This window comes from Lithobates pipiens, unplaced genomic scaffold, assembly GCF_037356315.1.
Source record: "Lithobates pipiens isolate NorthernLeopardFrog02 unplaced genomic scaffold, aLitPip1_a1.2 Scaffold_25, whole genome shotgun sequence".
Taxonomy (NCBI): Eukaryota; Metazoa; Chordata; class Amphibia; order Anura; family Ranidae; genus Lithobates; species Lithobates pipiens.
In genome coordinates, this window is record NW_027507787.1 from 5,742,003 (window position 1) to 5,757,479 (window position 15,477).

Consider the following 15,477-nt stretch of genomic DNA (forward strand, 5'->3'; position numbering starts at 1 on the left):
CTTTTGTTAAAGTGCGTTTTTTGTGTATTCGAGATAGATATGAATATAGTATTCAGGGGTCGACAGGAGCTGAGGGCAATGATTTAAAGAGATATATTAAACTCCAAAGCAAACATTTATTACCAATTCTTAGATGTGGTGGCTGCATTTGTTTACTTTTTTAGGCTTTCTTTCTTCTATTTTGATCTGGTCAGTAGGTCTGTTATTCAACAGAACAAGCTCTCCTGAAAATGTATCAGCCTTGAAACAAACCATTTTACCAATGTCGGGTGCTTACAATGATCAGCCTTTATATACTCATGTAAAATCTTTAGCCCAGAAGGAAAAATACTATATCTGTAACTGCAGTGTGAGCTGGAGTTTGACTTCAGTTTGTTAGTGTTTCTAAAATCTGCTGGGACATTTAATCCCCACCCCCGCCTGACATTACTGCTGGCTGCTCTTCATCCTGAGTGGTGGCCTTCTAAGGCCTCATTCTCACGAGGAGGATCCGCTTCCACGGAGTCCACCTCTGTCCGCCAACTCAGTGGGAGAACTCACCGTTGATCTCCGCTGAGCCGTCGGATGACAGGTCCCTCTCTGCTCACTGAGCGGGGAGGGGCTTGTCAAACGCCGCTGGTTTCTATGGAGAGATCTGATGAAATTGGACATCATGTCCGTTTTCATCAGATCTCATCCGATCCGTCAGGGACGGATGCAAACGTATGGGCATCCGTCTGATTTTAGCAGATCGGACCTGGTCGGATGTCAGCGGGCATGTCATCGGTGACGTCCGTCGCTCCATGGACTAGCATGGAGCGCCCGTTCAGGTCCGCCGTCAAAACTGACAGGCGGACCTGAACGGTCCGACAATGTGAAAGGGGCCAAATACAGGTAGTGTGGTACTGGCCAGGTAAAAGCTTGAAACTAGTTGATCTAAAGAATGTTTCCTGTGAAGCCCTTTGACTTCCTGGCTGTGGGGTTTCGCTGCATTATTAAAGTGGAGGGCCACCCTAAAAAAAAAAAAAAAAACAAATTGCATTAATATTCTTTAAAAAAAAATAATAATAATAATAATTTGAAGACTTTTTTTTTAACTTACCAGAAACCCCTGTTGCTAGGCAGATCTTCCTAATGTGCCTCTTCCTACTTCACTGTGATCTTCAGTCTTCACCTCCTCGCGTTGTCTTCTGTGTAATGGGGCGTGGCGTGTTCTGGGAACTGTGTGTGTCCCAGAACACAACGCACCCCATTCATAAAGCACAGAGCAACCCGCAAATGCGCAGTAGGAAATGGGCAGTGAAGCTGCAAGGCTCCACTGCCTGTTTCCTTTAGTGAGGATGGTGGCACCGGGACATGATACGAGGGACAGATCGGCCTCGGGGGGGGGGGGGGGGGGGCATCGTGGGCACCCTGGACAGGTAAGTATCCAAGCACTGTAGCTGCTGACTTTAAAAAAATATAAATAAATTCCGCTGGAACACCCCTTTTAAGTGGCACATACAGTGGATATAATAGGATTTTTATATACAGCTTACATGTAAAATCCTTTTCTTGAGAGTACATCACGGGACACAGGAGCTCATTACACAGTGGGTTATATAGGCACCTCTGGTGATTGGACACTGGTTGAAGTGGTTGTAAACCCTTACAAACCACTTTGACCTACAGGTAAGCCTATATTAAGGTCCAAGCAATATCTCTATATGGTTTAGGAGATATTTGCCTGAAAACGGGCGCACTGAGCGCGGCATTCTCAGCGACGGAGCTGCCACGCGTGTCACCTCCCGTGCGCATGCCCAGGAGTGACGTCATCGCGGCTTTGCCGAATGACAGCGGCGGAGCTGCGAGACCCCACCAACAAGATGGATGCGGCGGACTACAGGGGACAGCGCGACTTCGCTGGCTCCTGTGTCAGGTAAGTGACACATAATGGGCTACTATGCGATGCATAGTAGTCCATTATGCTTTGCCTTTGCAGGGAATGAAACAGGAAGTAAACTCATCAGGGTTTACTTCCTCTTTAACCCCAATTAAGGAGAATTCCTCCCCTATATAACCCCTCCCATATGGGAGGCACCTCAGTTTTGTAGCAAAGCAATAGGAAACCACTTAAAACCCAAGAGGGGCGGGAGCCCTGTGTCCCGTGATGTACTCTCAAGGTAAGCTGTATATAAAAATCCTATTTTCTTGATCATACATCACGGGACACAGGAGCTTCATTACATAGTGGGATGTCCCAAAGCAATGCTCAGATTGAGGGGAGGGAGATACAGATCATAATTATAGACCGCCATGGACCGGAGGACCTAAACTGCAGCCTGCAGTACACTGCGCCCAAAGGCGATATTCTCTTGCCCTCTGACATCCACCTGATAGAATCTGGTGAATGTGTGGACTGATGACCAAGTTGCAGCCTTACAGATCTGAGCCAGGGAGGCCTGGTGATGCACTGCCCAAGAAGCACTTACAGCCCTAGTAGAGTGCGCCTTGCCTTTAAAAACTTCTTTAATCTTCTTCTGGTGAAGCCAATCCCTTGTTGATTTGGAATGTATGCTTTGGGTGGTTGTCATGCTGAAAGATGAAGCTCCTCTTCATGTCCTCTTCATGTCCTAGCTGAAGGTTTTGTGCAAATATTGACTGGTATTTGCAGCTTTTTACTGCATTACTCCCTCCACCTTGACTAAGGCCCCTGTTCCAGCTAAAGAAAAACAGCCCCAAAGCATGATGCTGCCACCACCATGCTTCACTGTGGGTATGGCGTTCTTTTAGTGATGTGCAGTGTTGTTTTTCTGCCAAACATATCTTTTTGAATCATGACCAAAAGGTTCAACCTTGGTTTCATCAGACCATAACACATTTTCCCACATGCTTTTGGGAGACTTCGGATGTGTTAGCCGAGCTTGGATGGTTTTTCGCTTTAAGAAAAGGCTTCCGTCTTGCCACTGTACCCCATGGCCCAGACATATGAAGAATGTCACATGTACCACACAGTTAGTACTTGCCAGATATTCCTGCAGCTCGTTTAATGTTGCTGTAGGCCCCTTGGCAGCCTCCCTGACCAGTTTTCCTCTCATCTTTTGGAGGGATAACCAGTTATTTGTAATGTCACTGTTGTGCCATATTTTCTCCACTTGATGGCGACTGTTTTCACTGTGTTCCATGGTATATCTAATGCCTTGGAAATTATTTTGTACCCTTCTCCTGACACATTTTAACAGTGAGATCCCTCTGATGCTTTGGAAGCTGTCTGTGGACCATGACTTGTGCTGTAGGATGCGACTAAGAAAATGTCAGGAAAGACCTACTCGAACAGCTGAGCTTTATTTAGGGTTAATCAAAGGCACTTGAATGTGATTTGCCTAACTGAACAAGGCTACATCTCCAGTTATAAGTGGGTGTGCACACTTCTAGAACCACCACATTTTATTTTATTTTTAAGCTCCCCCAAAAGGTTTCAGTTTTGTCTTTTTCAGTAGAGTTGTACAGTTTATAAGACACATTAAAGGTGGAAAAAATCTGAAATTATTTATTTTTGTCTCTTTTTTTTCTTTTTTTTTTTTTTTTTTTATTTACATCACAGAAACCTGACATTTTAACAGGAGTGTATAGACTTTTTATATCCACTGCACCTCCTAATGTCTACTTTGTAGTAAATTGGCCTTCCTTCCTGAACATTCCCCACACCAGTACAATGCTGATGGCCTCATTCAGCACCTGGCCATAAGAGAAGCAAGCAGACTAGGGTTCTGATTGAGAGATGAGGTGTTTTGTACATAACCTGTCCTCTCTATAGGCTACAATAACAAATGGGTGTTGTGAATTTGTTTGGAAAGTGGGTGCAAATCATGTGACCGCATCCACTATTCCCCTTAGTGACATCACAGTGTGCCAAGGATTACATGGGATGTAAATACCAGTCTACTATTTTACACCCATTTTCAAAGTAAGAATTTGTCGGGAGGTATGAAATCAGTAGGCACACTGTGTTGGCTCTGTAGGAGGTTTGGATGCAAATATATATATATATATATATATATATATATATATATATATATATATATATATATATATATATATATATACTGTATATGGTTTTTATATACACATGCCATTATATTTGAAGCAGTTTGCATTAACCAGCATTTTCTGTGCTTATTTCCATATGGCAGGAAACAACCCCTGGGGAGTGCCCAGTAACCCTGCTCCCATTGGGCTGGATGTGTCGGGCTTCTCTCAGCAGTACAACCCTCAGCAGTATATGGTGAGTTCTGCACCTAGGTTTCTCATCTTTTACCAGAGCTGATATCAGCCTTCTAAAAAAAAAAAGATGCTTTATACTAGTACACATAAACATTTATGACACTTAACTTTTGGAATATGTAAATATATTTCCTGGTGCATCTTGGCAGCATACATTGGGTTGTACATAATTACCTGGACGATGTCTGCCTCCTGGCAGAGTGTCAAGAAATGCTGGTACAGCATTGAGAATTGCTATTGCTCATTCTTCAAAGCTTTGGATGGTTCCTTAATTGGAAGAAGAGACAGTTATGCCCTGCACAGAATGTGTTTTTTTTTTTTTTTTTAGGCACTATTGGATATTCAGGCCAATACCCTGCAAATTCCTCATCAGAAAGTAGATTGGATAATACATACAGTAATGTCTGTACTAAAGGTCAGATATCTGCCAACAAGGGCATGCTTGAGCATGTTGGGTTACCTAACTTACACTTTCCCAATGGCCCAGGCAGTGGCACACTTGAGTATTCCAATTCTCATTCCTCAAGCAGTTGTGCCTCTGGAGGCTGAGGTGGTCACATCAGACACCAGCCTTCGTGGCTGAGGAGTCCATTACTGAGACCAGGCATCCTGGGGCTGATGGGGTTTTAACGCTCAGAGTGGTGTCAAATATACTAGTACCTAGGGCAGCCATTCAGGCCTTGTTGTCGTCCACAAAATCGCTGTAAATCACTGAAAAGTGTTCTCATGCGTTTGGACAACACAGTGGTAGTGGAGTCCATTTAAAGGTGGGGGAGATACGAAAACCCATACATTGTTTGCACAGGTTCTTTGGATTCTCAGGTTCAAAAGGGGAAGTTCCACTTTAAGCACTTCTCCCAACCCCCACCCCCTCTCCCCAAATATGCCACATTTGGCAATGCATTTTTTTTTGGGGGGGGGGGGGGGGGGCAGGTATCTAGTTATGACAGGTACCTGCCCCCTCTTCTGCTGGAGCCACCTAGGCAGTCTGAGTATACGTTCTCCTCTCCCCCTCCCTCCCTGCAATCTTCTGAGACACGTCACAGGTCCCAGAAGATTGCCTGACCAATGGGGAGGCACTGCGCAACACGTGCATGAACAGTGCGCACCCGGCTGTGAAGCCGCAAGCTGGGTGCCCACATTTGTAATGCTCCGGAGAGGCGAGGGAGAGAATCTGGCCCAGCTGACCATGGTGGAATTCAAAAAATCTGTTGTATGGGGCTTGTCCTAATACTTGTCATTATAAAACATATCTATCTGTGCACCCTCCAGTCTGGCGAGTTATTTCCCAATCCCAATGTATGCTGCCATCATGCACCAGGAAAACGGAAAATGTTATACTTACCGGTCCTTAATTCTCCTGCTTTCCTGGTGCATCTTCATGGCAGCATACAGGGACCCACCCTTAGGCTGCATTCACACCTGAACGTATCGTTTTTAATCAGAAAATCACATGAATTTACCGCATTTTTTTTGCCGTTTTTTACTGCGAGTCACGGCGGTTTTTACTGCGATTTTGTGCAGGGCAAAAGGTCACCAATGTTAAAAGAAAAACGCCCAAATCTGCTCAATTCGAGCGACAAAAAATGGTCCGGAACTTGTTTGAGCTTCAGGCGTTCGGCTTCAGGCGACATGTAGTGGAGATGTGAACCATCTCCATTGAGAATAATAGATTTTTTCCCCTCTAGCATTTTGTAGCTTCAGGCTTCGAGCTACAAAACGCTCAGGTGTGAATGGGGTCTAAAGTTGATGGCTACGGTCAGATCCTGCAAAGCATTATAGCCTGGTTTTAAAGAAGCACAATGTTAGTCTGAAACACTTCAACCTTTTTTCATGTCTGTGTACTATGTCCTGGTGGCAGTCACTTTTTTTGACCAGCGGTGGTGTGCAGCCAAATTCTTTTTGCCAAGCATTATAGAATAACGGTCCTATAAGGTTGAGAGGCAAAGCCACAACCCAATGTATGCTGCTGGGAAAGGAACATTACAGAAAAGTGAATATACAATTTTCTGTTTTTATGTTAAAGATCAACTAAAATACGTTAGTTTCACCTGTATGCAGGATAACACCAATGGTTCTCTGATATGTTTTCTTGTGATATGGTCTAAAGCAAGTGCCAACAGGCTTTTGTTTGTGTCAGAACTCTCTCTCTATCGTCTTTGGGAATGCAAAAGCAGCTTGACGTAAGTCAAATGGAGGTCAACTGCAGATCCAGTATACCTGCAATGAATGCTGAATGACCGTAGAATCCTCCCAAACAGATGTCAAAAGCAAGCTGCATTTTATCGCCCAAAGCCCATCAACACCATACCTTTTTATTGTACCTTTCTCCATATTGTTTCTGAGAAAAAAAAAAACGCTACTTAGTATGGTGACATGGTGGTACAGTGGTAGATGCATTTTTAAGTAAGTTCATTTAAAGCAAGAACCCTATGCCCCTGTACACACGGTCGGAGATTCCGACAACAAAATCCGTCGGATTTTGTCCGGATCTTGTCCGAAACTGTTGCATACACACGGTCGGACTAAGTTGTCGAAAAATCCGATCATTCAGATCGTGATGACGTAATTTCGTTACGATGGGACTACGTTCCGGCTAGTAGCCAATAGCTTTGATGTAGGAATTTGATCTGAGCATGCCTGGCACTTGGTCCGATCAAAATTCTCTACACATGATCGGAGTATGTCCGATCGAATCAGTTGGTCGGGAAATATTTCCAACAAGTTGGAAAATTGGGTCCGATGGATATTCCGACGGAATCAGTCCGATGCATACCACACACAGTCGGATTATCCGACGACACGGTCCGATAGGACACATTCCGACGGATTCTCCGACCGTGTGTACAAGGGCTTTTAAGGGCCTGGTAGACCACTTTTAATAAAAGAAAGATGGGAAGTCCATAACAAATAAGGTTCCCCACACACAGGTTCTTCCCCAGCAATATGCACAAACAAAAAATGCTAGCCCACCTGGCTCATAAGCTCTCACTCAGATTTAATCGCAATACCTATTCTCTTTGCGCTGGTAACACAAATCATATGTTCTTCAGTACAGATGGCTTTTAACTGAAGAAATTAACTGAGGTGGTTTAAATGTTTATGAAATCTATTTGTATGTGTAAATAAACATTATCATTGCCTTTTACACAAGGAGATTTCAATATGTTTGCCCTATAGTCTTAATAATGTATCTTTTAATTTTAAAGTATTAATCCCAAACGCAAACGTTTATTAGATTGCAGTTTACAAATTCTTAGGTGTGTGTGTGTGTGTGTGTGTGTGTGTGTGCGTGTGTGTTTTTTATTTATTTTTATTTTTTTAACAGAACATGCCTTCTTGCAAATGTATCAGTTAATGTATTATTTACCACTGAAAGTAATGCTTAACATGATCAGCTTTTACAGTATCTCACAAAATTGAGTACACCCCTCACATGTTTGTAAATATTTTATTATGTCTTTTCAGGTGACTATGCTGAAGAAATGACACTTTGCTACAATGTAAAGTAGTGAGTGTACAGCTTGTAAAGCAGTGTAAATTTTCTGTCCCGTCAAAATTACTCAACACACAGCCATTAATGTCTAAACCACTGGTTACAAAAGTGAGTACACCCCTGAGTGAAAATGTCCAAATTTGGCCCAATTGGCCATTTTCCCTCCGGTGTCACATGACTCATTAGTGTTATAAGGTCTCAGGTGTGAATGGGGAGCAGGTTTGTTAAATTTGGTGTCATCGCTCTCACTCTCTTACTGGTCACTGGAAGTTCAACATGGCACCTCATGGCAAAGAACTCTCTGAGAATCTGAAAAAAAGAAGAGTTGCTCTACATAAAGATGGCATAGACTATAAGAAGATTGCCAAGACCCTGAAACAACTGCAGCATGGCGGCCAGGACCATACAGTGGTCGAACAGGACAGGTTGCACTCAGAAAAGGCCTCGCCATGGTCGACCAAAGAAGTTGAGAGCACGTGCTCAGCGTCATATCCAAAGGTTGTCTTTGGGAAATAGATGTATGAATGCTGCCAGCATTGCTGCAGAGGTTGAAGGGGTGGTGGGGTCAGCCTGTCAGCGCTCAGACCATACGCCGCACGCTGCATCAAATTGGCCAGCATGGCTGTCATCCCAGAAGGAAACCCCTTCTAAAGATGATGCACAAGAAAGCCCATAAACAGTTTGCTGAAGACAAGCAGACTAAGGACATGGATTACTGGAACCATGTCCTGTGATCTGATGAGACGAGATGAACTTATTTGGTTCACATGGTGTCTAGCGTGGGTGGCAGGAACCAGGTGAGAAGTACAAAGATAAGTGTGTCTTGCCTACAGTCAAACGGGGTGGTGGGAGTGTCATGGTCTGGGGCTGCATGAGTGCTGCCGGCACTGGGGAGCTACAGTTCATTGAGGGAACCATGAATGCCAACATGTACTGTGACATACTGAAGCAGAACATGATCCCCTCTCTTTGGAGACTGGGCCACAGGGCAGTATTCCAACATAACGACCCCAAACAAACCTCCAAGACAACGACTGCTTGCTAAAGAAGTTGAGGGTAAAGGTGATGGACCGGCCAAGCATGTCTCAAGAACTAAACCCTATTGAGCATCTGTGGGATATCATCAAATGGAAGGTGGAGGAGCGCAAGGTCTCTAAAAACATCCACCAGCTCTGTGATGAGGTCATGGAGGAGAGGAAGAGGACTCCAGTGGCAACCCGTGAAGCTCTGGTGAACTCCATACCCAAGAGTGTTAAGGCCATGCAGGAAAATAATGGTGGCCACACAAAATATTGACACTTTGGGCCCAATTTGGGGGTACTCACTTTTGCTGCCAGCGGTTTAGACATTATTGGCTGTGTGTTGAGTTATTTTGAGGGGACAGCAAATTTAGACCGTTTATACAAGCTGTACACTCACTACTTTACATTGTAGCGATGTTTCATTTCTTCAGTGTTGTCACATGAAAAGATATAATAAAATATTTACAAAAACGTGAGGGGTGTACTCACTTTTGTGAGATACTGTATATATTCATGTTAAACCTTTATCCCAAAAGAATAAAAACTGTTGCTGTAACTACTTGTGTAACGCAGTGTGAGATGGAGTTTGGCTTCAATTTTGTTACTGTATTTAAACCTGCTAGTCCATCTAACATTCCCCCTCCCCTTAGACTGACAGTACTGCTTTCCAAAGGTGGCCTTATGCTCCTTCATCTAGAGTGGAAGCTCTCTAATACAGAAGGCATGTTACTGGTCAGATCACCAGGTAAAAACAGAGGGGGGGGGGAGCTTTAAAAAAACGAATATAGCCACCACATCTAAGGATTGGTTAGCTGCAATATAATACATTTTTGGTTTTGGGTTTAATACCGCATTGTCATCTAACAACAATATATTGACTTTTATTTTTATTTTATTTTTTTAAATTCTAGGCAGGTCCACCAACTGGGTTTGGAGACATGAACCCACCACAAGCAGGCTACCCATCTGCACCTGGCGGCGGCTACCCATCTGCACCTGGCGGCGGCTACCCATCTGCACCTGGCGGCGGCGGCTACCCATCTGCACCTGGCGGCGGCGGCTACCCATCTGCACCTGGCGGCGGCTACCCATCTGCTCCTGGTGGCGGCTACCCATCTGCTCCTGGTGGCGGCTACCCATCTGCTCCTGGTGGCGGCTACCCATCTGCTCCTGGTGGCGGCTACCCCTCTGCACCCGGCGGTGGCTACCCCTCTGCACCCGGCGGTGGCTACCCCTCTGCACCCGGCGGTGGCTACCCCTCTGCACCCGGTGGCGGCTATGGGGCACCACAGCAGCCTCAAGCACCAGGCTTTGGCATGTATCCTGCTCCAGGGGGTGCGCCACAGCCTGGGATGCCTGGATTTGATACAGGATACCCAGGACAGCCATCACCAGCCCCTGGTCAGCCACCAGCAACATACCCTGGTCAGCAACCAACTCCAAGTTATCCACAGGCTCCAGCAGTTAATCCCTCTGTACCACAATACCCATCTCAGCCATCAGTGAGCCCTTCTATTCCCCCACTTAAGGTATGTATTTTTTTAATTTGTTGTCAGTAGCAACCAATTCATTCTATGTGCCATCAACATACTGTCACTGCACACAATAGCCTTTTATTTGTCCAAACCTTTGATTCAAAAAGTGAAATTTTTTAGTTTTGTTGATTAAAACAATCCCCTCCAGGATATATATATGTGTATGTATGTATGTATGTATGTATGTATGTATGTGTGTGTATATATGTTTATCCAGTTCACTAGCTGCTTCTTGTATTTACTGTAGATTGGTATGCCAGTGTTTCCTGGAATTACCCAGTATTTGGTATATGAAATACTACAACCCTAGCAAAGTGGTTCTAAAGTCTCAAGTTTTTTTTTTTTCTCTCCATATTTGCTTAGATACAGCAGAAGGAGCCATTGTCTCCTGTAGCTGTAATTCACAGCCAGTGAGGAGAGAGCCAGTGAGGAGAGAGCCAGTGAGGAGAGAGCAGGTGAAGGGGCTGAGCTGTGGTGTAGTGGTTAGCACTTTCACCTAGCAGCAATAGGGTTGCTGGTTCAAATCCCAACCACGACACTATCTGCCTGGAGTTTGCATGTTCTCCCTGTGCCTGTGTGGGTTTCCTCCACACTCCAAAGACATGCTGGTAGGTTAATTAGACCCTGTCCAAAAAAAAATTGGCCATAATATATGTGTATGTTAATGTTGTAAGTGCGTCGGGACCCTACAGGTTAATGGACCGCATTAAAAAGCTGCAGATGGACACCGGTGGCAAAGCACCCTGAGGCCATTCGTTTGCATAGGTAGCGCTATACAAGTCAGTCATTCATTCAGCTGTGCTGTGTGTAAATAGAATGTGGCTCGGGAGTGGGCCTGCACCAGTGCTCACATAGCAAGCAGCTTGCCATGGGGCACTCAGCAGGGAGGAGGAGCCAAGAGCGCCAGCGCAGGACCCAAGAAGAGGAGGATCAGGGCTGCTCTTGTGCAAAACCATTGCACATAGCAGGTATCACATGTTTGTTTTTGTTTTTTTAAAATAAATTTTTTCCTTTAGAATCACTTTGTTGTGTGGAACTACAGTCCCTTGAAATTGTCTAAATGTTGTTGTCATGTTACAACCAAAAACGTAAATGTATTTTATTCGATTTTTATGTGATAGACCGACACAAAGTGGTACATAATTGTGAAGTGGAAGGAAAATGATAAATGGTTTTCAATTTTTTTTTACACATATCTGAAAAGTGTGGCGGGCATTTGTATTCAGCCCCCTTTACTCTGATGCCCCTAACTAAAATCTAGTAGAACCAATTTGCCTTCAGAAGTCGCCTAATTGGTAAACAAGAGTCCACCTGTGTGTAATTTAATCTCATTATAAATACAGCTGTTCTGTGCAGCCCTGTAGGACCTTAGTGAGCAAACGGCACCATGAAGGCCAAGGAACACGCCAGACAGGTCAGGGATAAAGATGTGGAGAAGTTTAAAGCCGGGTTAGGTTATAAAAAAAAATATCCTAAACTTTGAACAAAATTGAACTTTTTGGCCTAAAATTAAAACGTTATGTGTGGAGGAAAACTAACACTGCACATCACCTTGAACACACCATCCCCACCGTGAAACATGGTGGTGGCAGCATCATGTTGTGGGGATGCTTCTCTTCAGCAAGGACAGGGAAGCTGGTCAGAGTTGATGGGAAGATGGATGGAGCCAAATACAGTTAAAATTATGCCCTGTACACACGATCGGACATTCCGACGACAACATTTTTTGATTTTTTTCAGACGGATTTTGGCCCAAATTTGTCTTGCATACACACGGTCGTACAAAGTTGTCGGAAAATCCGATCATTCAGAACGCTGCGACGTAAAACAAGTATGTCGGGACCAGGGGCGGACTGACAACTCATGGGGCCTCCAGGCAATCGGAGATTATGGGGCCACACAGACATGTTTCTATTGACTGAGAAGGTACTGGAGAGGTGGGGCAGCTATAATCTCTGGATTTTTAGACCAAAAGTATGTTGGTAAGGGATATTTCAGAGACAGATGTAAAAAAAAAAAAATTTTTTACATACTGTCCCTTTTTTACATACTGTTTTACTGAGGCTGGCAACCCTGATGGGGCCCCCTAGTGGCCCGGGGCCCTCGGGCAGTGGCCGAATGGTCAGTCCGCCCCTGGTCGGGACTATAAACGGGCCAGTAGCCAATAGCTTTCGTCTCGTAATTTATTCTGAGCTTGCATGGCACTTTGTGTGTCGGATTTGTCTACACACGATCGGAATTTAAACGCTTGGATTTTGTTGTCAGAAAATTTTAGATCCAGCTCTCAAACTTTGTGTGTCGGAAATTCAGACGGAAAAAGTCAGATGGAGCCCACACACGATCGGACTTTCCGACAACACAATCCGATCGCACATTTTCCGTCGGAATGTCCGACCATGTGTACAGGGCATTAGTCTGCAAAAGACTTGAGACTGGGGCGGATGTTCCCCTTCCAGCAGGACAACGACCCTAAACATACAGCCAGAGCTACAATGCAATGGTTTAGATCAAAGCATATTCAGGTGTTGGAATGGCCCAGTCAAAGTCCAGACCTAAATCCAATTGAGAATCTGTGGCAAGACCTGAAAATTGTTGTTCACAGATTCTCTCCATCCAATCTGACAGCTTGAGCTATTTTGCAAAGAGTAATGGGCAAAAATATCACTTTCTAGATGTGCAAAGCTGGTAGAGACATCCCCAAAAAAAACTTGCAGCTGTAATTGTAGAGAAAGGTGGTTCCGAAAAGGATTGACTCAGGGGGGCTCCATACAAATGCACCCCACACATTTCACATTTATTTGTAAAAAAATTTAAAAACTGTTTATCATTTTCCTTCCACTTCACAATTATGTCCACTTTTCGTTGGTCTATCACATAAAATCCCAATAAGGTACTGTATTATCAAATATTATACCAAAACATAAAAGCATTTCAGGTGATGCCTGGCATTTTATTTAATCTTTACCATAGATTTTTGGAACAAACAGCCAATGACGTTCCCAAGGGCTTGTGTGAGTTCTTGGAAAGCCTGTCTGTAAACAGAGTTGTTGTTGCAATAATTGCAAGAAAGAAAATCGAGCAGCTAGAGAATTGAACGGTTTAATGTCTTAGCACTTTTCAACAAAGTGGATTTTTGCTTTAAACCATAAAACAGAGTTAAATCAGACGATCTTCTTTGTTCTCTGCCTATAAAACACTAAGTAGAATTCATACAGATATTCAGTAAATTTGTCAAAATATTAGCAGCAGTATACCTTCTAGGCAGGGGTGGACTGACAACTCATGGGGCCCCCGGGCAATAGGAGATTATGGGGCCACACAGTATACAATCACACAGTATACACAGACATGTTTCTATTGGCTGAGAAGGTACTGGAGAGGTGGGGCAGCTATAATCTCTGGATTTTTAGACCAAAAGTATGTCGGTAAGGGACATTTCAGAGACTGATGTAAAAAAAAAAAAAAAATTTTTACATACTGTCCCTGGTTTACTGAGGCTGGCAATCCTGATGGGGGGGCCCCCTAGTGGCATGGGGCCCTTGGGCAGTGCCCGAGTGGCCCAGTGGTCAGTCCGCCCCTGCTTCTAGACTTTTTTTTTTTTTTTTTTTATGTAAAGTGGAGAATGACTTCATCCTTTTTTTCGATTTCAGCTTGAAACTCTTGTCAGCCAGTTATTGTTTGTTTGTGTCCCCATAACAGAGGTTCACTTCATGTCTCATGTCTCACTTCATGTCATGTTCATATGTGATCACCAGGGCTTTTTTTATCTGAGAATAGGTGCAAGAACTCCCCCCGTCTGAGTCACCCCTTGTCTCTGCCCCCTACCCACCTCTGACCACCGTCCCTTGATTCCACCCCTTACCCACCTACGAGTACTGACCCTTTTAGAGAATACAGAACCAAGTATCATTTTGTGGTGCTTAATCTTTTGTATGGAACATGTTAATGATAAAAAGAAAAGCAGTAAAATAGATCCCCCAGCCAGCAACAATAGACTCCCAGCAATAGATCCCCACACAACAATAGTCTCCCAGCAATAGATCCACACACAATAGTCTCCCAGCAATAGATTCCCACACAACAATAGACTCTCCCAGCAACAATGGACTCCACCCCAACAACAATAGATTCAGTGCAGCAACAGTGAACCACCCACAACAAAATATCCACCCAGGCAACATTAGAACCCCCCCCCCCCCCCCAGCAGCAACAGATCTCCCAACAGCCAGCATCAATAGATCCTCCAGCAGCCAGTAAAAATAGACCTCTCCCTCAATAGTAGATGCCTTTCAGCAACAATAGACTCCCCATCAGCAATAATAGACCCTCACACAAAATCAGATCCCCACAAGTGATAATAGATCCCCCAGCAGCCAACATCAATAGACCCTCCAGCACACCCCACTCTATTACATGCATTCAGTGCTGGAGGTGCCGGAACTGTGTTCCCCCGCGTTCCCGCTGGAAAAAAAAAGCCTTGGTGATCACACAGGAAGTAAAATAAATTTTCCCAGAAGGCACCCAATTAGAAAAAAAAAACTGCCACGGTTTTAACTGTTCCTTGTAACAGAAACTGCTATTTTATTGCTGTCTGCATGAGAGATTTTGTTAATTTCTGGTGATCAAAGGGCGAGTCTCTTCATTGGTGACGTGCAATGTGGAGACTATTTCTTCTGTATATGGAGTGGATGCACTTTCTATTACCTGGTTTTCTATGTATATAGATAAGCAGGCAATCATGTAATTTCCCTCCCATTGTAGCATGCTGCTTTGATAACATGGATAAAACGATGACCTGACAAATTTTCTGTTTTTTGTTTAGGCTGGAAAGGGTACCATTTCCGATGCACCAAACTTTGATGCCCTCAGAGATGCAGAGGTGCTCAGAAAGGCCATGAAAGGATTTGGTAAGATGTTAAAGTACATCATAAGTTTCTAGATTGTTCCATTTCCTTTACCTTATCTCTGCTACAGTTTTCTTTACTTACTGGTTGAATTACCCTGAGATAAACGATGTCTTGGATCGGCCAGTGGCAAGGTCTCCTCTCCTGAGTACCTGACTGAAAAATAGTTGGCATTATGATGACAAGCAGGGGAGTTGGTTTTTCTCATGCAGTATTCTGGATCATATAAATAAGAGACCACGTGAGACCTCATGTTGGAGGTGACAGAGGGTGTAGAG

The 15,477-nt window shown here is 44.1% G+C and overlaps 1 protein-coding gene across 1 annotated transcript in view; it reads left to right on the forward strand.

The window, feature by feature from the left end:
- The window catches only part of ANXA11 (annexin A11), a 93,318-nt gene that overhangs the window by 48,065 nt on the left and 29,776 nt on the right, over window positions 1–15,477 (forward strand). Inside the window, exons 3-5 of the mRNA XM_077453991.1 lie at window positions 4,152–4,243; window positions 9,672–10,289; window positions 15,118–15,202. Of these exons, the coding sequence (XP_077310117.1) occupies window positions 4,152–4,243; window positions 9,672–10,289; window positions 15,118–15,202 (795 nt within the window). The remainder of the gene's footprint in view (window positions 1–4,151; window positions 4,244–9,671; window positions 10,290–15,117; window positions 15,203–15,477) is intronic.